This window comes from Mobula hypostoma, chromosome 2 (genome assembly GCF_963921235.1).
Source record: "Mobula hypostoma chromosome 2, sMobHyp1.1, whole genome shotgun sequence".
In the NCBI taxonomy this organism is placed as follows: Eukaryota; Metazoa; Chordata; class Chondrichthyes; order Myliobatiformes; family Myliobatidae; genus Mobula; species Mobula hypostoma.
The window spans coordinates 118,871,139-118,890,703 of NC_086098.1; the positions used below are offsets into that span (position 1 = coordinate 118,871,139).

Sequence of the window (19,565 nt, forward strand, 5' to 3'; positions counted from 1 at the left end):
AATCAACAGGAGCCTAAAAGAGGCACATTTGCAAATTGTTAATTAATAATTGATCGGCTAATTATTTAACTAATGGCAAGAGCGGAGAGCAGAGGCTTTGGCCTGATGGAGTGGATTAAGTATACCAGGTAGTAAGAGTTAGAGCAGCTCTTTGAAAAGGGTTCAGTGAGAAAGCATAGGTAAGAAAAGGGAAGGTTTTTATTGTTGTCAATCCTTAGTAGACAGAATGGTAGTTTTGGCAGTGAAATGCTCCTGCAAGATGTAGGAAGTCAGGGAGCCTTGTGTCTGCGGATCCCACGTTGAGAACTCCTGGTATAGGGAGTTGGGTAAGAAATTAAAATGCAGGACCTCGAGGGTAGTGATCTCTGGATTATTACCGTTGCCACATATTGGTGAATCTAGGAATAGATAGATGGGCCAGATGAGTATGCTGCTGAAGAGCTGATGCAGGGGGCAGGGATTCAGGGATTGGAATCTCCTCTGGGGTGGAGGCAACCTGTTCAAGAGGGGTGAGTTGCACTTGAACCAGCGGGGGTCCAACATCCTAGAGGGAAATATTGCTTTTGCTACCGGGGAAGGTTTAAACTAGATGGGTGGGGGAGGGTTACAACTCCAAAGAGTGAAGTCAGTGACAGGGATATAGGCAGTAATCAAAGCATGTAAGCCTTTTTTTTAACAGTAAAAGGGCAGATAGGACCATTGCTTTAATTGCATCAATTTCAAAGCACAGCTCAACAAGTAAGGTGGATGAACTGAGGGCAGGAATTCCAGGGACTGGAATATTGTGGTCATAACTGAAATGTGGTTGAGAGAAGGGCAGAGCTAGCAGCTGAACGTTCCAGGATACCAATGCTTTAGGTGGATGAAGGAACAGGTAGAACTGGAGGGGTTTTTACCTTTTTAGTTAGGCAGGACATAACCACAGTGCATAGAGGAGATATTTTAAAAGGATCATCTAACAAGTCCATTTATATAGAAGAAATTTATTTTGGTAGGGCTAAGTTGTAGACCCTCCCCCCCCCCCCCGCCCACCGGCCCCAGTAATCAGTGGAATTTGAGCAGATGTGTTGAGAAATTGTACATAGTTGTGAGAATAGTATGGTAGTGCTAGTGGAAGTTTGAATTTTCCCAGTATTGACTGGACCACTCAGAGTGCAAAGGGCCTAAGTAGGGTGGAATTTGTGTGGTAAATCCAAGGCAATTTCCTCACATGAAATATAGAGGAACCTACTTGGGAAGGAACAATACTGAACCACCTCTTAGGGAACGAAATGGGCCAAGTGAAGTGGCAGGTGGGGAGTGCTTTGGGTTCAGTGACCACGATTCTATTTGTTGTAAAATAGTTAATCAACTAAGATAGAACATGCCCATAGATTAAAGTACTGAACTAGAGTAGGGCCAAATGAGGGTATATTAGGTGGGATCTAGCTCGGATCAACTGGGTGAGTCTATTTAAAGGAAAAGGAAGAGTTGACAAGTGGGAGGTTTTTAAAAGGCCATGTCAAGAGTCAAGGGACAGCATGTTTCTGTTCAGGTGAGGGGTGAATCCTGGGCAAATGAGAAATACTGAGCCTCTGGTCAGGAAAAGAAGGAATCATATATTACCTTTGGTCAGCTGGATACACATGAACCTCTTGATAAATATAAAAAGTTTTAGAGGGAAGGCAGGAAGGCAAAGATGAGGTAAGAGATGGACTTGGCAGCAGCATTAAAGTTAATCCCAAGAGGCTTTTCCAGTTACATTAGCAGGGAGACTAAGGGGAGAAAGGTCCTTAAAAAGACCATCAGGGCTATCCATGTGTGGAGTTACAGGAGATGGCTGAGATTTTTGATGCCCATTTGGAGGAATTTTATGAATATCAAAGAAATGAGGGTAATAACAGAAGTCTTGGATTATTTGCATATTATGAGGAAGGAGGTATTTGCAGCCTTGAAGTGGAAAATTTCCAGGGCCTGCACAAACTTTATTGGGGGCCAGGGAAGAAACCCTAGAGGCATTTATAGATGTATTTGATTTGTTCTTGGCCACTAGTGCAGTTTCAGAGAACTATTTGGGGGAGCACAGGAGGTAAATTCTGAATTGGCTTGGTGACAGGAAGCTGAAGATGATGGTTGAAGGTTGATTCTCTGTCTGGAGGCCTGTGACTTTTGGGGTGCCTTGGGTCAGGTTTGGGACTGTTGCTACTCATTATTTATGTAAATAATTTGGATGTGAATGTGCATGGAATGATTAACATATTTGCTGATGTTACTAATTGAACAGCTTGCAATAAATTACAACGAGATCTTGATCAGTTAGGGAGATAAATTGAGGAATGGCAAATAGATTTCAGCTTGGAAAATGTGTAAGGTGATGCTTTTTTAACATTCAAAGCAGGTAGTACCTATACAGTAGATGGCAGGGCACTGATGAGAGTTTACTGAAGGGGCCATGCAAGTAGACAGGGTGGTGAAGATGGTGTTTTGCATCAGGCTTTCATAGTCAAGGCATTGAGTTTAGGAATAAGAACATAATGTTGCACTTAAATAAGTTATCGGTGTGACTATACTTGGTGTATTGTATTCAGTGTTGGCCACCCTGTTATTGGAAAGACATTGTCAATCTGGAGAGGGTGCAGAAGAAATTTATGAAGGTGCTTCCTGAATTAGAGGGTTTGAGTCATAGGCAGAGGTTGGCCTTGCTTAATCTTAATTCCTTGGAGTATGAAAGAATGAACAGTGACCTCACAGATATTTATAAAATCATGAGGGGTATGAATGAGGTGGACACTCATAGTTTTTCCCCAGGATTGGGGAGGACACAGGTGCAAGATAAGAGGGGAAAATATTTAAAAGAGAACTGAGTGGAAACTTCTTTACACAGAGGGTTGTGAGTACCTGGAATGGGTTGCCGTGGTTGAGGTGAGTACAGATGCAACATTTAAAGGTCAATTGGATATATACATGGATGTGAGGGGTTTGTGGGGATTACGTGTCGAAGGTGGGCAACAGAGACTATTATGTATCGAACATGAGCAACAGACTACAGCAAGGAGGATGCTGTTATCAGCATAGACTGTTTGGGCTGAAGGGCCCGTTTCCTTACTGTAATACTGCATGACTGTCTGAAGAAACACTGATTCATCACCTGACAGAGAATGATATGTGATGATTAAGAAGTTGTTTTCTTCCCCACGTTCATCTTCATGTTGTGGAGTTTTTGTTGAGGTCACTCAAGGCTACTTTTTTCTGCTTGTGTACCACCTCTGCCATTTTTGGTGGGTTTTCTTGCTGGTTGGGCAGCTGTACACTCTATATATAGTGATGGAGGAGTTTGGGACTTGGTAAGGCATGATTCTGAGAGCATAATTGGGACAGTTCCCTGAATTTGGGTATACTTTCCAGTTATTTGTGAAGAAGGCTTTACCAGGTTGACAGGTCTGGATGTATATGCTGCCGTTTCTGAGTACATACCAGCCTCTCCAGTTATGTCCACAAGATGGAAATTGCAGCTGCAGTGAGAAGGTCGTGAAGGATAGTTGATGTTTATTGCAGACAATTGAGTGCAGGTTCTGGATGGTATCGAGAGGTTGTGGAGCTGCAGATGAGAGAACTCCAACATAGTTCTAACATGCACTTTGTAGATGACTGAAGGACTTGAAGTGGTGAGAAACATCCAGTTCCTAACCTATTCTTTAGCTACTATTATCAGTAAAATTTCTGATTAATGCTCTTATTGGAGATGGTTGTTGCTTTATGAACTTATCACTTACCATCCCATGCTTGAACATTGTCCATATTGCATGCAATAACTTACGGAATTGAATATTCTGAAATCGTAGCAAACATTGTACTTCTGATTTTATGAAGGCTACTTCTTGGGGCAGTATCTTGACTGACCCAGGACACTGCCCCAAGGATTTTCTGCAGCAATGTTTTGGGCTAATATGACTGATCATAACATTCACTGTTTAGTGAAAAATAGGGTATGGTGGCATTGTCATTAAGTTATTAAGCAACAAGTTGGGCTGGAGCATTAATCCAGAGAAATTAGTTGAAATTCCAGACTGGAAGCTGGAGAATTTAAAAGTAATAAAAGTAACTACTAGGTGTTGTTTTTAAAAAAAAAAATTGATTCACTAACATCCTTCAGTTAAAAATCTGATGTGCTTAATCAATGTCGCTGCAGATCCACCAGCATAGTTGACCCTTAACTGTTTCTCTGGTCAAAGGTAATTAGTGATATATGCATCCATTCAATGAATGATTAAAAACTGTCAGTGGCATCAATCTAACAAAGGCTGTTTGATTTTTTTTAGCATTCTAGAAAAATTGACTCAGAATGAAACAGTAAACTATCCTGTTGCAGGGATCATATTCCTTTGCATTGTTGAAGTAAGCTATTATTGCAAAGGAATTTCTGGTTCCTGATATTCAAATACAAATAGGCATAATCTGATTTGAACCAAAGTCATACCTATAACCAGACTTCTTCATGCCCAGTAGAAATTCAGTGCTGATCTTTTGATAGAATATTCATTTGCACTCACTTCTGTGTATAATTCCTACAAATTATGTCAATGATAATGTAATTAATTTCCAGTGTAATTTTTTTTCTGCCTCACAAATGTGAGAAGTAACAGTTGTTATTTACTCAGATGATGACCAGCTGTTGTAAAACCTGTTTCCAAATTTTGTCCACATTAAATGTTTGTGACAACCTCTGATCTTGAGTACAGGGATACGAAAGGTGTTTGGACTGCTTTGCTTATCAAAAACAAAATTACCCCTTGCTCTCAGCTTCCTAACCTCATTGTCATTACAGGAAGCTTATTCTGATTTCAGAATCAGAATCAGGTTTATTATCACGGGCATGTGACGTGAAATTTGTTAACTTAGCAGCAGCAGTTCAATGCAATACATAATCTAGCAGAGAGAGAAAATAATAATAATAAAATAAGACATAATAAATAAACAAGTAAATCAATTACATATATTGAATAGATTATTTAAAAATGTGCAAAAGCAGAAATACTGTATATTAAAAAAAGTGTGGTAGTGTCCAAAGCTTCATCCATTTAGGAATCGGATGGCAGAGGGGAAGAAGCTGTTCCTGAATCGCTGAGTGTGTGCCTTCAGGCTTCTGTACCTCCTACCTGACGGTAACAGTGAGAAAAGGGCATGCCCTGGGTGCTGGAGGTCCTTGATAATGGATGCTACCTTTCTGAGACACCACTCCCTAAAGATATCCTGTGTACTTTGTAGGCTAGTGCCCAAGATGGAGCTGACTAGATTTACAACCTTCTGCAGCTTCTTTCAGTCCTGTGCAGTAGCCTCTCCATACCAGACATTGATGCAGCCTGTCCGAATGCTCTCCACGGTACAACTATAGAAGTTTTTGAGTGTATTTGTTGACAGGCTGCATGTCACAGTTAGTTACTGTCTGGTGTGTTAGGAAGTTCATCCAAGCTTCATAACCAAACAGTTTTCTTACAGTGCATAGCAAGGATTTGCTAGAATTAAATTCTTCCTCAAAGTGTATGCATACATAGACTGTACTCATGCATGCAATATTACTCCTTGTGACATCTCCTTGGTACCTTTTTGCAAGGGCCCTGAAGGGTTTCTGTCGGTTTTTGCACAAAGACACATCTCTTTCTAAGTAATTTAGCAGTCTTATCTAGGGAACACTTTATCACCACCACTGTTATTTCTGTCCATTCTTTAATCAGCTAATAACCCTGGAAGCTGGAAAATCTTGAATACCAGAGAAAGAATGTAGTTGTTATAATTTGAATGCAGTGAAGGTTCTCGAAACTATTCATTGGGAAGGAGAAATCTGTAATATGAGTAGGCACTTAGCAGCTAGGCTATTATCTCTAGAGTTATAAAGAATGAAACATTCTTTGGGGGATCAACAAGGCAAAAAGGTGGTTGGAGGGAAGGAGATATTTAGCCTGTGTCAATTTTAGAACTAAGGATCGGAGACTCAAAATAAAGCATTGACCATTTAGGACTGACTTTTTTTTCTCTCTCTCAGAAGGGTGAAAAGTCCTTGGAATTGTTTTTCCAAAAGAACACTAGTTCAAGTAGATCTCTGTTATTAAAGAAATAAAAACAAATGGCATAGTGTAAGAAAATGTTTGAGGTAGATCATCCATTATTTTGTGAAATGGTGGGGCAAGGTTGACTTATCAACTTATGTACTTTTTAATGTTGCTCATGTGGATTGCCTCTGTGGTGGTATACCTCTTTAAAGGATAGTTACAAAAGCTGTAGCTTCCAGGCAGAGCTGACAGAAGCAATATTTTTCAGAGTAGTGCTGCTTGAACTGACACAGCACATTTTAAAATAAGAAGACTGAATGATGCGATACTTGAGCCTTGTAATTAAAGATTGTCACAGGATTTTTAAAAGCAATAAGGAGCCAGTTTAACACATTAAAATGCTGAAAAATAGTTTTCAGAATCAAAAATTAAATAGCTTTTCATATATGTTAAGGTATTCTTTGTTTTACCGTGAACATTTAAAAACTGTGTCAGGGCCTTAACACTTTTGAATGGTTGAATCTAGCTAAATTTGGTTCAGGATGCTGTTTACAAGTTGGTTGCTGAGAAGTGTTATATTAGATACTCCATATTAGTTAACTGATTAACAGTTAAAGTTTTTTTGCCGGTCTCACAATTCCTACAGAGTGTGAAATCTGTCCCTGGGTAACCAAAAAGGACGAGAATAAACAGGCAGCTATTTGTTTTGCTTATTATGAAAAGAAAATCAGGTGCTGCATAAAATGGGTGCTGAATCACTCTTCCTGCTGCCTTCTGAAACCTAATAGTTTACTATAAAGCAACACACACAAAATGCTGGTGGAACGCAGCAGGCCAGGCAGCATCTATAGGAAGAGGTACAATTGACATTTCGGGTCGAGACCCTTTGTCAGGGCTAACTGAAAGAAGAGATAGTAAGAGAGATTTGAAGGTGGGAGGGGGAGATCTGAAATGATAGAAGAAGACAGGAGGGGGAGGGATGGAGCAAGAGCTGGAAAGTTGATTGGCAAAAGGAATACAAGGCTGGAGAAGGGAGAGGATCATGGGACGGGAAGCCTTGGGAGAAAGAAAGGGGGAGGGGAGCCCAGAGGAAGATGGAGAGCAGGCAAGGAGTTATCGTGGGAGGGACAGAGGGAGAAAAAAGAGAGAGAAAAAGAAAGGGAAAAAAATAATAAAAAATAAATAAATAAGGGATGAGGTAAGAAGGGGAGGAGGAGCATTAACGGAAGTTAGAGAAGTCAATGTTCATGCCATCAGGTTGGAGGCTACCCAGACGGAATATATGGTGTTGTTCCTCCAACCTGAGTGTGGCTTCATCTTGACAGTAGAAGAGGCCATGAATAGACATATCAGAATGGGAATGGGACGTGGAATTAAGATGGGTGGCCACTGGGAGATCCTGCTTTCTCTGGCGGACAGAGTGTAGGTGTTTAGCAAAACGGTCTCCCAGCCTGCTTCGGGTCTCGCCAACATATAGAAGGCCACATCGGGAGCACCGGACGCAGTATATCACACCAGCCGACTCACAGGTGAAGTGTCGCCTCACCTGGAAGGACTGTCTGGGGCCCTGAATGGTGGTGAGGGAGGAGGTGTAAGGGCATGTGTAGCACTTGTTCCGCTTACAAGGATAAGTGCCAGGAGGGAGATCGGTGGGAAGGGATGGGGGGATGAATGGACAAGGGAGTTGTGTAGGGAGCGATCGCTGCGGAAAGCAGAAAGGATGGGGGGAGGGAAGGACGTGATGGTGGGATCCTGTTGGAGGTGACGGAAGTTACGGAGAATTATATGTTGGACCTGGAGGCTAGTGGGGTGGTAGGTGAGGACAAGGGGAACCCTATTCCTAGTGGGGTGGCGGGAGGATGGGGTGAGAGCAGATGTGCGTGAAATGGGAGAGATGTGTTTGAGAGCAGAGTTGATGGTGGAGGAAGGGAAGCCCCTTTCTTTAAAAAAAGGATGACATCTCTTTCGTCCTGGAATGAAAAGCCTCATCCTGAGGGCAGATGCGGCAGAGATGGAGGAATTGTGAGAAGGGGATGGCATTTTTGCAAGAGACAGGGTGGGAAGTGTCTACTATAAGCCTACGGACTCTCACAGCTAGCTGGACTACTCCTCTTCCCACCCTGTCTCTTGCAAAAATGCCATCCCCTTCTCGCAATTCCTCCATCTCCGCTGCATCTGCTCTCAGGATGAGGCTTTTCATTCCAGGAAGAAGGAGATGTCTTCCTTTTGCCAATCAATTTTCTAGCTCTTAGCTCCATCCCTCCCCCTCCTGTCTTCTCCTATCATTTCGGATCTCCCCCCCTCTCTCCCACTTCCAAATCTCTTACTAGCTCTTCTTTCAGTTAGTCCTGACGAAGGGTCTTGGCCCGAAACGTCAACTGTACCTCTTCCAATAGATGCTGCCTGGCCTGCTGCGTTCACCAGCATTTTGTGTGTGGCTTGAATTTCAGCATCTGCAGATTTCCTCGTGTCTGTGAGTTTACTATAAAGTAAGGCAATCAATTTGCAGGACCATAAAACAGTGTTATCCATTGGCATGATGTGTCTAAATGTGAATATAGAGAATTTCTGCTTGTATTTGAAGTTCAAAATTTAGTTAAAATGGGTGAACTTTATCAGTATTAATTCTTAAACTATTATTTGAGTTAACTTTGTTTTGTTGGATGATATGTTCTTTAGGTACAAAAACAAGCCTTGAAAATGCTGTAGTACTGAAGAGTGAAAAAGTTGATCTTTCTCAACTGCGTTCTTTTGAACAAATAAGGGTAGCAGCGTCCAATCCAGAAATGGTTTTACAGCTTGAAAATCTACTTTTGAAATGGCACAATCAATTAGAACTGGTTTGTATGTTTAGAAGCATTAAACCTAGATGGTTTTGTTACCAAGTTGCTTTAACATTGCAGTATTTCACTCATGTTTTCACCTCAGAAAAATGCATTGTAAGTAAAATTAGCAGTTAGTTTAAAAAAGGTGATTAAAAACTTAAATGGGATCCACTGAACTGCACTATACAATGTGGCAAGAAGCAAAGTGTGTTGTAAGATCATGACTTGAGATTGAAATTCTTTACTGGAGGAGAACATTAGCATTTAAGACAACATTTGTTAGCTCATTGGGACAGGAGCTTACCTTCTGTGAAACAATAGACTGAGGTTAGAAATCTTTAATGGGAGGGCAGCAGGACAAGGAATGCATGTGCCTGGAAATGCAACAATGATTATAAACCTCAGATTTGGACAAATAAGTCGATAGCACTGTGCTGAGTAAAGACATTAGAGATTATAGAGAAAAACAACAGGAATTCTGTAGATGCTGGAAATTCAAGCAACACACATCAAAGTTGCTGGTGAACGCAGCAGGCCAGGTAGCATCTTTAGGAAGCGGTACCGTCGACGTTTCAGGCCGAGACCCTTCGTCAGGACTAACTGAAGGAAGAGTTAGTAAGAGATTTGAAAGTGGGAGGGGGAGGGGGAGGTCCAAAATGATAGGAGAAGACAGGAGGGGGAGGAATGGAGCCAAGAGCTGGACAGGTGATTAGCAAAGGGAATATGAGAGGATCATGGGACAGGAGGCACGGGAAGAAAGACAAGTGGGAGGGAACCCAGAGGATGGGCAAGGGGTATAGTCAGAGGGACAGAGGGAGAAAAAGGAGAGTGAGAGAAAGAATGTCTGTATAAAAATAAATAACGGATGGGGTACGAGGGGGAGGTGGGGCATTAGCGGAAGTTAGAGAAGTCAATGTTCATGCCATCAGGTTGGAGGCTACCCAGATGGAATATAAGGTGTTGTTCCTCCAACCTGAGTGTGGCTTCATCTTTACAGCAGAGGAGGCCGTGGATAGACATGTCAGAATGGGAATGGGATGTGGAATTAAAATGTGTGGCCACTGGGAGATCCTGCTTTCTCTGGCGGACAGAGCGTAGATGTTCAGCAAAGTGGTCTCCCAGTCTGCGTCGGGTCTCACCAATATATAAAAGGCCACATCGGGAGCACCGGACGCAGTGTATCACCCCAGCCGACTCACAGGTGAAGTGATGCCTCACCTGGAAGGACTGTACATATTAAGGGTTTTGTGAAAAATGGTGTAAAACTTTGTTATTTTTATGTATAGGTGCTGGCACAAAGTAATCAAGTGAGGAAAGAAGCTGAAGGTTCAGGTCCACTCACTGAACTCGAATACTGGAAATGCACATCAGCTCAATTCAATTCCATCATAGAAGAACTTAAAGGACAACATTGCAAGGCAGTAATCAATGTGTTAAATATAAGTCAATCAAAACTGATAAAGGTAAAGTTATCAAGTAAACAGCTATAAGCATCCTTGGTATTATAAAATGCATTTTATCTAATTTTCAGTAGAATAGTTTCCAGTTGTTTTCATGGGTATTTTACATTTAATGCCTGCACTGATATATTCAGGTTCAATAAAATCAGTCATATCTTTATCCAAATCCAATTAATCATATCAATTATAGCTCATTAGCCAGTGGGAGTACATTTGCATGACAGAGCAATTGGATACAACAAACAGCTAATTAAAATTATCGTGCAAGCAGGTCAATGACAAATCAAGAAGATCATCGGTTATTTATTCAGAAGGAAGTAGCAGATTGCAAATATGTTGGGATTAATGAAAAGATGAAGGCAAATTTGTGGCTATGAAGCCGCGAGGTCATAACACAAAGAATAGCGTTAGGGAATAGAATATTGGAGAGGGATAAAGGGGGTTGACATTATGCACTTTCACATTAGACCATTGAGCTGGAGGCTTCTGAATTTTTACAAGTAACACATGAAGGACCAAATTTAAATTTAGGCTGCTAATATAAGAATGACTCTGGCTCATGTATTCTGATGCAAGGACAACTTATACCTTAACAGTTTGTTATTTTCACAGCTATCTTCCTTGTAGCAGTAAAATGCTCAAGGCAGTTTTCAACAATGTGCTGGAGGAATTCTGAGTCAAGCAGCATCTGTGGAGGTGGGGATGAGGAATTGTTGATGTTTCAGCTCTAAATCTTGCATCAGGACTGTCACGGATTCCTGTCACAGTATGTTGATAGGCCGACTAGGGGGAATGCCATACTAGATCTAGTATTAGGTAATGAACCGGGTCAGGTCACAGATCTCTCAGTGGGTGAGCATCTGGGGGACAGTGACCACCGCTCCCTGGCCTTTAGCATTATCATGGAAAAGGGTAGAATCAGACAGGACAGGAAAATTTTTAATTGGGGAAGGGCAAATTATGAGGCTATAAGGCTAGAACTTGTGGGTGTGAATTGGGATCATGTCTTTGCAGGGAAATGTACTATGGACATGTGGTCGATGTTTAGGGATCTCTTGCAGGATGTTGGGGATAAATTTGTCTTGGTGAGGAAGATAAAGAATAGTAGGGTGAAGGAACCATGAGTGGTGAAGTGGAAAATCTAGTCAGGTGGAAGAAGGCAGCATACATGAGGTTTCGGAAGCAAGGATCAGATAGGTCTATTGAGGAATATAGGGAAGCAAGAAAGGAGCTTAAGAAGGGGGCATGAGAAGGCCTTGGCGAGTAGGGTAAAGGAAAACCCCAAGGCATTCTTCAATTATGTGAAGAATAAAAGGATGACAGGAGTGAAGGTAGGACCGATTAGAGGTAAAGGTGGGAAGATGTGCCTGGAGACTGTGGAAGTGAGCGAGGTCCTCAATGAATACTTCTCTTCAGTATTCATCAATGAGAGGGAACTTGATGACGGTGAGGACAATATGAGTGAGGTTGATGTTCTTGAGCATGTTGATATTAAGGGAGAGGAGATGTTGGAGTTGTTAAAATACATTAGGACAGATAAGTCCCCGGGGCCCGACGGAATATTCCCCAGGCTGCTCCACAAAGCGAGGGAACAGATTGCTGAGCCTCTGGCTAGGATCTTTATGTCCTCGTTGTCCACGGAAATGGTACTGGAGGATTGGAGGGAGGCGAATGTTGTCCTCTTGTTCAAAAAGGGTAGTAGGGACAGTCCGGGTAATTATAGACCAGTGAGCCTTGCGGCTGTGGTGGGAAAGCTGTTGAAAAAGATTCTTAGAGATAGGATCTATGGGCATTTAGAGAATCATGGTCTGATCAGGGACAGTCAGCATGGCTTTGTGAAGGGCAGATTGTGTCTAACAAGTCTGATAGACTTCTTTGAGGAGGTGACCAGGCATATAGATGAAGGTGGTGTAGTGGATGTGATCTACATGGATTTTAGTAAGGCATTTGACAAGGTTCCACATGGTAGGCTTATTCAGAAAGTCAGAAGGCATGGGATCCAGGGAAGTTTGGCCAGGTGGATTCAGAATTGGCTTGCCTGCAGAAGGCAGAGGGTCGTGGTGGAGGGAGTACATTTGGATTGGAGGGTTGTGACTAGTGGTGTCCCACAAGGATTTGTTCTGGGACCTCTACTTTTCGTGATTTTTATTAACGACCTGGATGTTGAGGTAGAAGAGTGGGTTGGCAAGTTTGGTTGCCAAAGCTTGGTAGTGTTGTGGATAGTGTAGAGGATTGTCGAAGATTGCAGAGAGACATTGATAGGATGCAGAAATGGGCTGAGAAGTGGCAGATGGAGTTCAACCCGGAGAAGTGTGAGGTGGTACACTTTGGAAGGACAAACTCCAAGACAGAGTACAAAGTAAATGGCGGGATACTTTGTAGTGTGGAGGAGCAGTGGGATCTGGGGGTACATGTCCACAGATCCCTGAAAGTTTCCTCACAGAAAGAGTAGTTAAGAAAGCTTATGGGGTGTTAGCTTTCATAAGTCAAGGGATAGAGTTGAAGAGTCGCGAGGTAATGATGCAGCTCTATAAAACTCTGGTTAGGCCACACTTGGAGTACTGTGTCCAGTTCTGGTTGCCTCACTATAGGAAGGATGTGGAAGCATTGGAAAGGGTACAGAGGAGATTTACCAGGATGCTGCCTGGTTTAGAGAGTATGGATGATGATCAGAGATTAAGGGAGCTAGGGCTTTACTCTTTGGAGAGAAAGAGGATGAGAGGAGACATGATAGAGGTATGCAAGATATTAGGAGGAATAGATAGAGTGGATAGCCAGCGCCTCTTCCGCAGGGCACCACTGCTCAATACAAGAGGACATGGCTTTAAGGTAAGGGGTGGGAAGTTCAAGTGGGATATTAGAGGAAGGTTTTTTACTCAGAGAGTGGTTGGTGCATGGGATGCATTGCCTGAGTCAGTGGTGCAGGCAGATACGTTAGTGAAATTTAAGAGACTACTAGACAGGTATATGGAGGAATTTAAGGTGGGGGGTTATATGGGAGGCAGGGTTTGAGGGTTGGCACAACATTGTGGGCTGAAAGGCCTGTACTGTGCTGCACTATTCTATTCTATTCTCAGGACTGAGTTGAGAGAGAAGGACAGTATAAAGAGGAGACAGGAATTGGTGAGATAGGAGCCTGAGGTGATTGAAGAAGGATATTGGACAGATTGAGCCTCCTAGAGGAGGAGGAGTGATGGAGATAGAAGACAGGAGCAAATGGATGATCAACAGAGAAAAGGGGCAGATAGAGCTAGATGGTGCTGGAGAGGGATGGGAGAGTGAAAGTGGAGACAACTAGGAGGGCATTAAGCAGGAATGCAAAGGCTACCAGTGCTGGAAGTAAAGAAAGTGATAATGGGAACTGTAAGGAGAGATGAAGGGCAGATGCAATCACAACTGGATAATAGAGTAGGGAGGTGGTGGGTGAAATCTGTGGCTGGTGGGTGGATGGAACCAAGAGAGGGAGGGGATTGAAAAGGGAACAATGGTGGGGTGGGTGATTGGAGATAGATTGTAAGGCGAGGAGGGCAAAAGGTTCCAGAAGTAAGGAGTCAAAGTTCAGAGTATATTTATAATTAAAGAATGTAGACTATATAAAACTTTGAGATTTGTCTCCTTACAGGCAGCCACAAAACAAAAGAAACTCAATGCAATCGAACCCCTTTTTTTTTTAAAAAAGAAGACTGTCATATACCCAATGTGTAGAAAACAAAAACAAATCATTCAGGGTTACCTGAAGTTGGAAAATTCAACATTCTTAATGTTGAATTAATCATTGGGTTGTACAATACAACAGGGGTTGAGTGGCTACTGTTGTTCCAATTATGTTATAAACCCGACTTAAGACTATGAAAGTTTGCAAATTTCCAAAAGTCCAAGAATTCTTTGCAGGAAAACATAAAATATAGAGATGCACAGACTTTTTGATATTCCAAGTGGAAAAATACACTGAAGACACAAGATACTGCAGATGCTCAAATCTGGAGCAATAATCTGCTGGAGAATCTCAGCAAGTTAAACAGCATGTGCTTGTAGAAAGGAATTGTTGGTTGAAAACCTTGCATCAGCATTGAAAGTGAAGAGGGAAAATACCCAAAATAAAGGGAGGTGGAGTGGTGAGACAGGGGTCAGTTATCTATCTAGCTGAACTTGATCTTAACTGGAACAATTTCTCCTTTGATTCCTCGCACTTACGACAAATGAAAGGTGTAGCCATAAGCCGAGCTATGCCTGCCTTTTGGTTAGGTACATGGAGCTGTTCCTATTCCAAACCTTCACTGGTACCACTCATCAATGACTGCTTTCAGCATGCTTCCTGCACCCGTGTGGAACTCCTCAATTTTGTCAGTTTCATTAACTTCCATGCTGCTCTCAAATTCACTTGGACCATTTCCAAACAATGCCCTCCCTTTTCTAGATTTCAACACTTTTTAGCTTTACTAAATTTCAACACAAGAGGTTCAACACTTGTTCATATACGTTTCCTCCTTACTACCATCCAGGGACTGAAATAGCCCTTTCAGATGAGGCAATGATTCATAGGCACCCCTCCAACCTCATCTACTACATTCAGTGCACCCGATTTGGCTTCCACCAAGCACAGACCAAGTAACTAATTTGAAAAGTACTTTCACTCTATCCATAATGGCCATCTCAAACTTTCAACTGCATGCTATTTCAGTTCCCCTTCCTATTCCCATAGCAGCAGACTATCTTCAGCCTTCTCCACTTTCAGGGTGAGTTCTGACACAAGCCTAAGGAACATCGAGGTGGTTGTGGTGATGGGTATCTGACTTTGGTACATATGCCTGAGAGTATGAGATAGAAGGAGGTTGATGGAAGTATCACTTCAGTTTTATTTTGAACACAAGGAAGTAATTGGAACACAGTAAGCCACTCAGCCCCTCAAGCCTGCTCTGCCATTCAAAATTGTCATAAAGAACTACCCTAGACTTCATCTCTCCTCTGTTTCTGTTCCCCATAGTCCCCAATTGCTTGATATTCAAAATCTTACATATTATTTGCTTTCTCCAGGAACTAAAATGAGCACTGTGGTTTTTATGACTGCTGTTTCTGCAATGGATTTTCCTTGGGCTTCAGCTCTTTATTGTGTTGAGAAACTTGTGCGATATCGTAAACATGAGACATGAGGGGGAGGGGCAATGAAGGAGGATAGCTAGAAGGTGAAAGGTGAAGCCAGGTGGGTAGGGAAGTTAAAGGGCTGGAGAAGAAGGAACCTGATGGGAGAGTGGACCATAGGAGAAAGGAAGGAGGAGATCATAGGCAGGTGAGACGAGGAAAGAGGCCAGAGTGGGGAACAGGGGAAGAGACACCCCAAACACGAGAAATTCTGCTGCTGCTGGAAATCCAAGCAATGCACAAAATGCTGGAGGAACTTAGCAGGCCAGGCAGAATCTATGGAAAGGCATAAGTAGTCAACCTTCAAGGTTGAGATCCTTATGAAGGGTTTCAGCCCAAACCATTGACTGTTTACTCTTTTCCGTAGATGCTGCCTAGCCTGCTGAGTTCCTCCAGAATTTTGTGTGTGCTGCAATTAAGAAGTGGGGAGGGGGGAGATTTTTTTGACTGGAAAGAGAAACCGATATTCATGCCATCAGGTTGGAGGCTACCCAGATGGAATACAAGGTGTTGCTCCTTCACCATGAGGGTGGCCTCATCCTGGCACAAGGGGAGGCCATGAATGGAATTGTTGGAATGGGAATGGTATCTGAATTAAAATGTTTGGCCAATGGGAAGTTCAGCTTTTGGTGGATGGAGTAGAGGTGCTGGATGAAGTGGTCCCCCAATTTACAATTGATCTCACCAGTGTAGAGGAGGCAGCATCGGGAGCACCTGACACAATAGATCACTCTAACAGATTCACAGATGAAGTGTTGCCTCATCTGCTTGGGGCTCTGAATGGAGATGAGGGAGGAGGTAAATGGGCAGGTGTAGCACTTTGACCACTTGCAGGGTTAAGTGCTGGGAGGGAGATTAGTGTAGAAGGACAAATGGACAAGAAAATAGCAGAGGGAGCGATCCCTGAAGAAAGTGGGGATATTATGCTATATTATACACAACTTCAAACACAACTGAATTTACGAAGGAAAGCCGGATGCTGACACTGATATAAGCCAATTAAATAATCTATTAAATAAATAGTTACAGTAGTACTGCTATATAATGTTCTTGAGATAACGATTTTATCTAATATTTTTAAGGTCAATTGTTGTACCAAGGCAAACTAATTGTGAACTGTGACAAAAAGAATGAAGTATCGATGAACCAAACAGTGGTTTGGGCAATAGTTGTAAGAAGTCCACCAATGAAGAAAACCACTTAGTCGATTTAAAAACTTTTAGAATTATGAACATCTAAAGATTGTATTGGGAGGTGAAACAAAGCAATTGGATTACTGTGACATTGATCATTAAAATTAGCATATAAGGAGTAAATTGATGTACAGTGAAAACCTGTCTTGAACACTATTAGTACAGATCAATTCATTACAACAGTACATTGAAGTAGTACAAGGCAAACCAATAAAGAATGTAGATAAAATGTTGCTGTTAATGGAGAAAGTGCGGTGCAGATAGACAATAAGTTGCAAGGCCATAACAGGGTAGATTGTGAGGTCAGAAGTCTATCTTACTGTATTTGGGAACTGTTTGATGGTCTTCGAATGGGGTTAGAACCTGTCTTAAGCAATGTGGTACATGCTTACAGGTTTTTCTATCTTCTGCCCATTGAAGGCGGGTGGTGGGAGAAGAGTGACTGTCTGGACTGGGTGGGGTCTTTGATTATGCTACTTGCAGTGAGAAGACTTCAGTATTGTTGAGGTAAACAGGAGCATGTGCACCTGATCCCTTCCTGATGTAATTGCCCAGCTCTTCTGTTTTCCTGACATTGAGGGGAATGTGTCATGTCTGATAATATGCCAGACGTTGTCAGGTAGACAAGGTAATTGCACTAAGATTGTAAAAACGTGAGGATGAATTAACTTTCCTAAACTGGAAAATTAGAAGCAAGTTGTTTCATTATAGTTTGCCTAAGACAGTATTTTATTCCAGTTATCTTGTCTTTTCCTGGACTTGTCTGCGAATATAAATGAGATGTACTTGCTTAAGACCTTACCCATTTCCTGTGGTTCCAAATTTAGATTAATTTGTTAATCCTATAACCTTCTCATAGATCAATGTGGCAGTCTATGTGTTAGGAAAGTGGGTGAGATTTTAAATGAATACTTTTTGTCAGTATTTACCTTGGAGAAGGACATAGAATCTAGAGAGTTAAGGGGAGGGAACAGTCCTGAAACACATTAAGGTAGATAAATTCCCAGGCTCTGACCAGGTCTATCCGAGGATGTTATGCCAGAAAGCTGAGATCCTGGCAGAGATCCTTATAACTTTGTTAGCCATGGGTAAGGTACCAGAAGAGTGGAGAATAGCCAATGGAGGTAAGATTTAGCATACATAGGCATGAATATAGGCATTAATATGGTAGGCCATAAAGGCTGTTTCAACGTTGTGTAACACTCTGAAGATCATCTGATCAAATTAAAATGCAGATTAATGTGTCAGTAGGGTCTAAACATTGACTTCTGCATCCTGGAAGTATCCTAAAATACATGATTTAGAGTTATTTCTAGAGAAATCCCCCATCGTCACTAGCTCGAGTAAGAAATGTATTGGGAGGGGAGGCGTGGGGTGGAAAGTGTCTGTCTGCCTGGAGGTGGTTAAGTAGGGAATGGTCAATAATAAAGAGAAAGTACAATTCTACAACGTGCCTGTCCTCTGATCATTTCTCATTCTCCTTTCTCTTCTTATTCTCTCCCCAGATTTCTTAAAAAGACTATTAAAACTGTCAGTCTTATTCCAGAAATGCTCAGTCATAATTATAGAACATTTGAGTGTTGGACTCTGGATCCACTTTTGCCTCTTTCTTCTGGTCCTATTCTATTCTTTTCCTTACTGTATTTCTATAAAAATACTATTTTTGATAATTCTTTCTGAATGTAAGTATGATATTTGATACACACGCCTCCTCTCTGTGACTTTTTCTTCCTCTTGACTGATTTCTAAAGTTTTCCAAGTCCTCATTCTCTCATTCTCCCACCATTGTCATAGAACGTGGAAACAGGCCATTTGGTCCAACTGGTCTACGTCAACAAAGATGACATCTAAACTCATCCCGTGTGCTCACATTTAACCCATATCCCACTAAATGTTTGCTATCTATCTGCCCGTGCAAATGGCTTTGAAAGCCTTCTATTGCATCTGCCTCAATCACCGTATTTTCATATTTCCCTGCATACATTCTCCCTATGCTTTCTTCTCACCTGGTTCTGGTCACCTCGCTACAGGAAGGATGTGGATACTATAGAGAGAGTGCAGAGGAGAATTATGAGGATGTTGCCTGGATTGGAGGGCATTCCTTTTGAGAATAGGTTGAGTGCTCTTGGCCTTTTCTCCTTGGAGTGATGGAGGATGAGAGGTGACTTGATAGAGGTGTATAAAATGATGAGATGCTTTGATCGTGTGGATTAGCCAGAGGCTTTTTCCCAGGACTGAAATGGCTAACACGAGGGGGCATAGTTTTAAGGTGCTTGGAAGTAGGTATGGGGGGGGGGATGTCAGGGGTAAGTTTTTCACACAGAGTGGGGGTGGGTCCGTGGAATGCACTGCCGGTGGTGATGGTGAAGGCAGGCATAATGGGGTCTTTTAAGAGACTGTTAGATAGGTACATGGGGCTTAGAAAGATAGAGGGCTATGCAGTAGTGTGATTCCAGGCAATCTCTAGAGTAGGTTACATGGTCTGGACAACAAATAAGTAGACAACCTTAGATATTGTTGAGGGGAATGACCTTCCAAGGGGAGCCACAGTAACTGGGTCTCTGGCACTGGTCTGGTTCTGTGGCTCAGAAGAGCAGAAAGGTAAAGGGGACCCTAGTGTTGATAGGAGATTCGTAGTCAGAGGAACAGAGATCAGATTCTGTGGGCATGATAGAGACATCTGGATGGTATGTTGCCTCCCTGGTGCCAGGGTCAAGGATGTCTCAGATCAGGTCCATGGCATTCTCTAGGGCGAGGGTGAACAGCCAGAAGTCTTTGTGCATATTGACATAGATATACGAGGCCAGGGGGTCTTGAAGAGAGATTTTAGGGAGCTAGGTAGAAAGCTGAAAGAAAGGACCACCAGGGTGGTAATCTCTGTATTGTTGCCTGTGTCAAGTGCCAGTGAGGGTAAGAATAGAA

The 19,565-nt window shown here is 42.3% G+C and overlaps 1 protein-coding gene across 1 annotated transcript in view; it reads left to right on the forward strand.

The window, feature by feature from the left end:
• The first annotated feature begins 1,815 nt into the window (after positions 1 to 1,815).
• The window catches only part of LOC134357434 (dynein axonemal heavy chain 8-like), a 141,086-nt gene continuing 123,336 nt past the window's right edge, over positions 1,816 to 19,565 (forward strand). The window contains exons 1-3 of the mRNA XM_063069014.1: positions 1,816 to 1,918; positions 8,706 to 8,866; positions 10,138 to 10,314. Of these exons, the coding sequence (XP_062925084.1) occupies positions 1,816 to 1,918; positions 8,706 to 8,866; positions 10,138 to 10,314 (441 nt within the window). The remainder of the gene's footprint in view (positions 1,919 to 8,705; positions 8,867 to 10,137; positions 10,315 to 19,565) is intronic.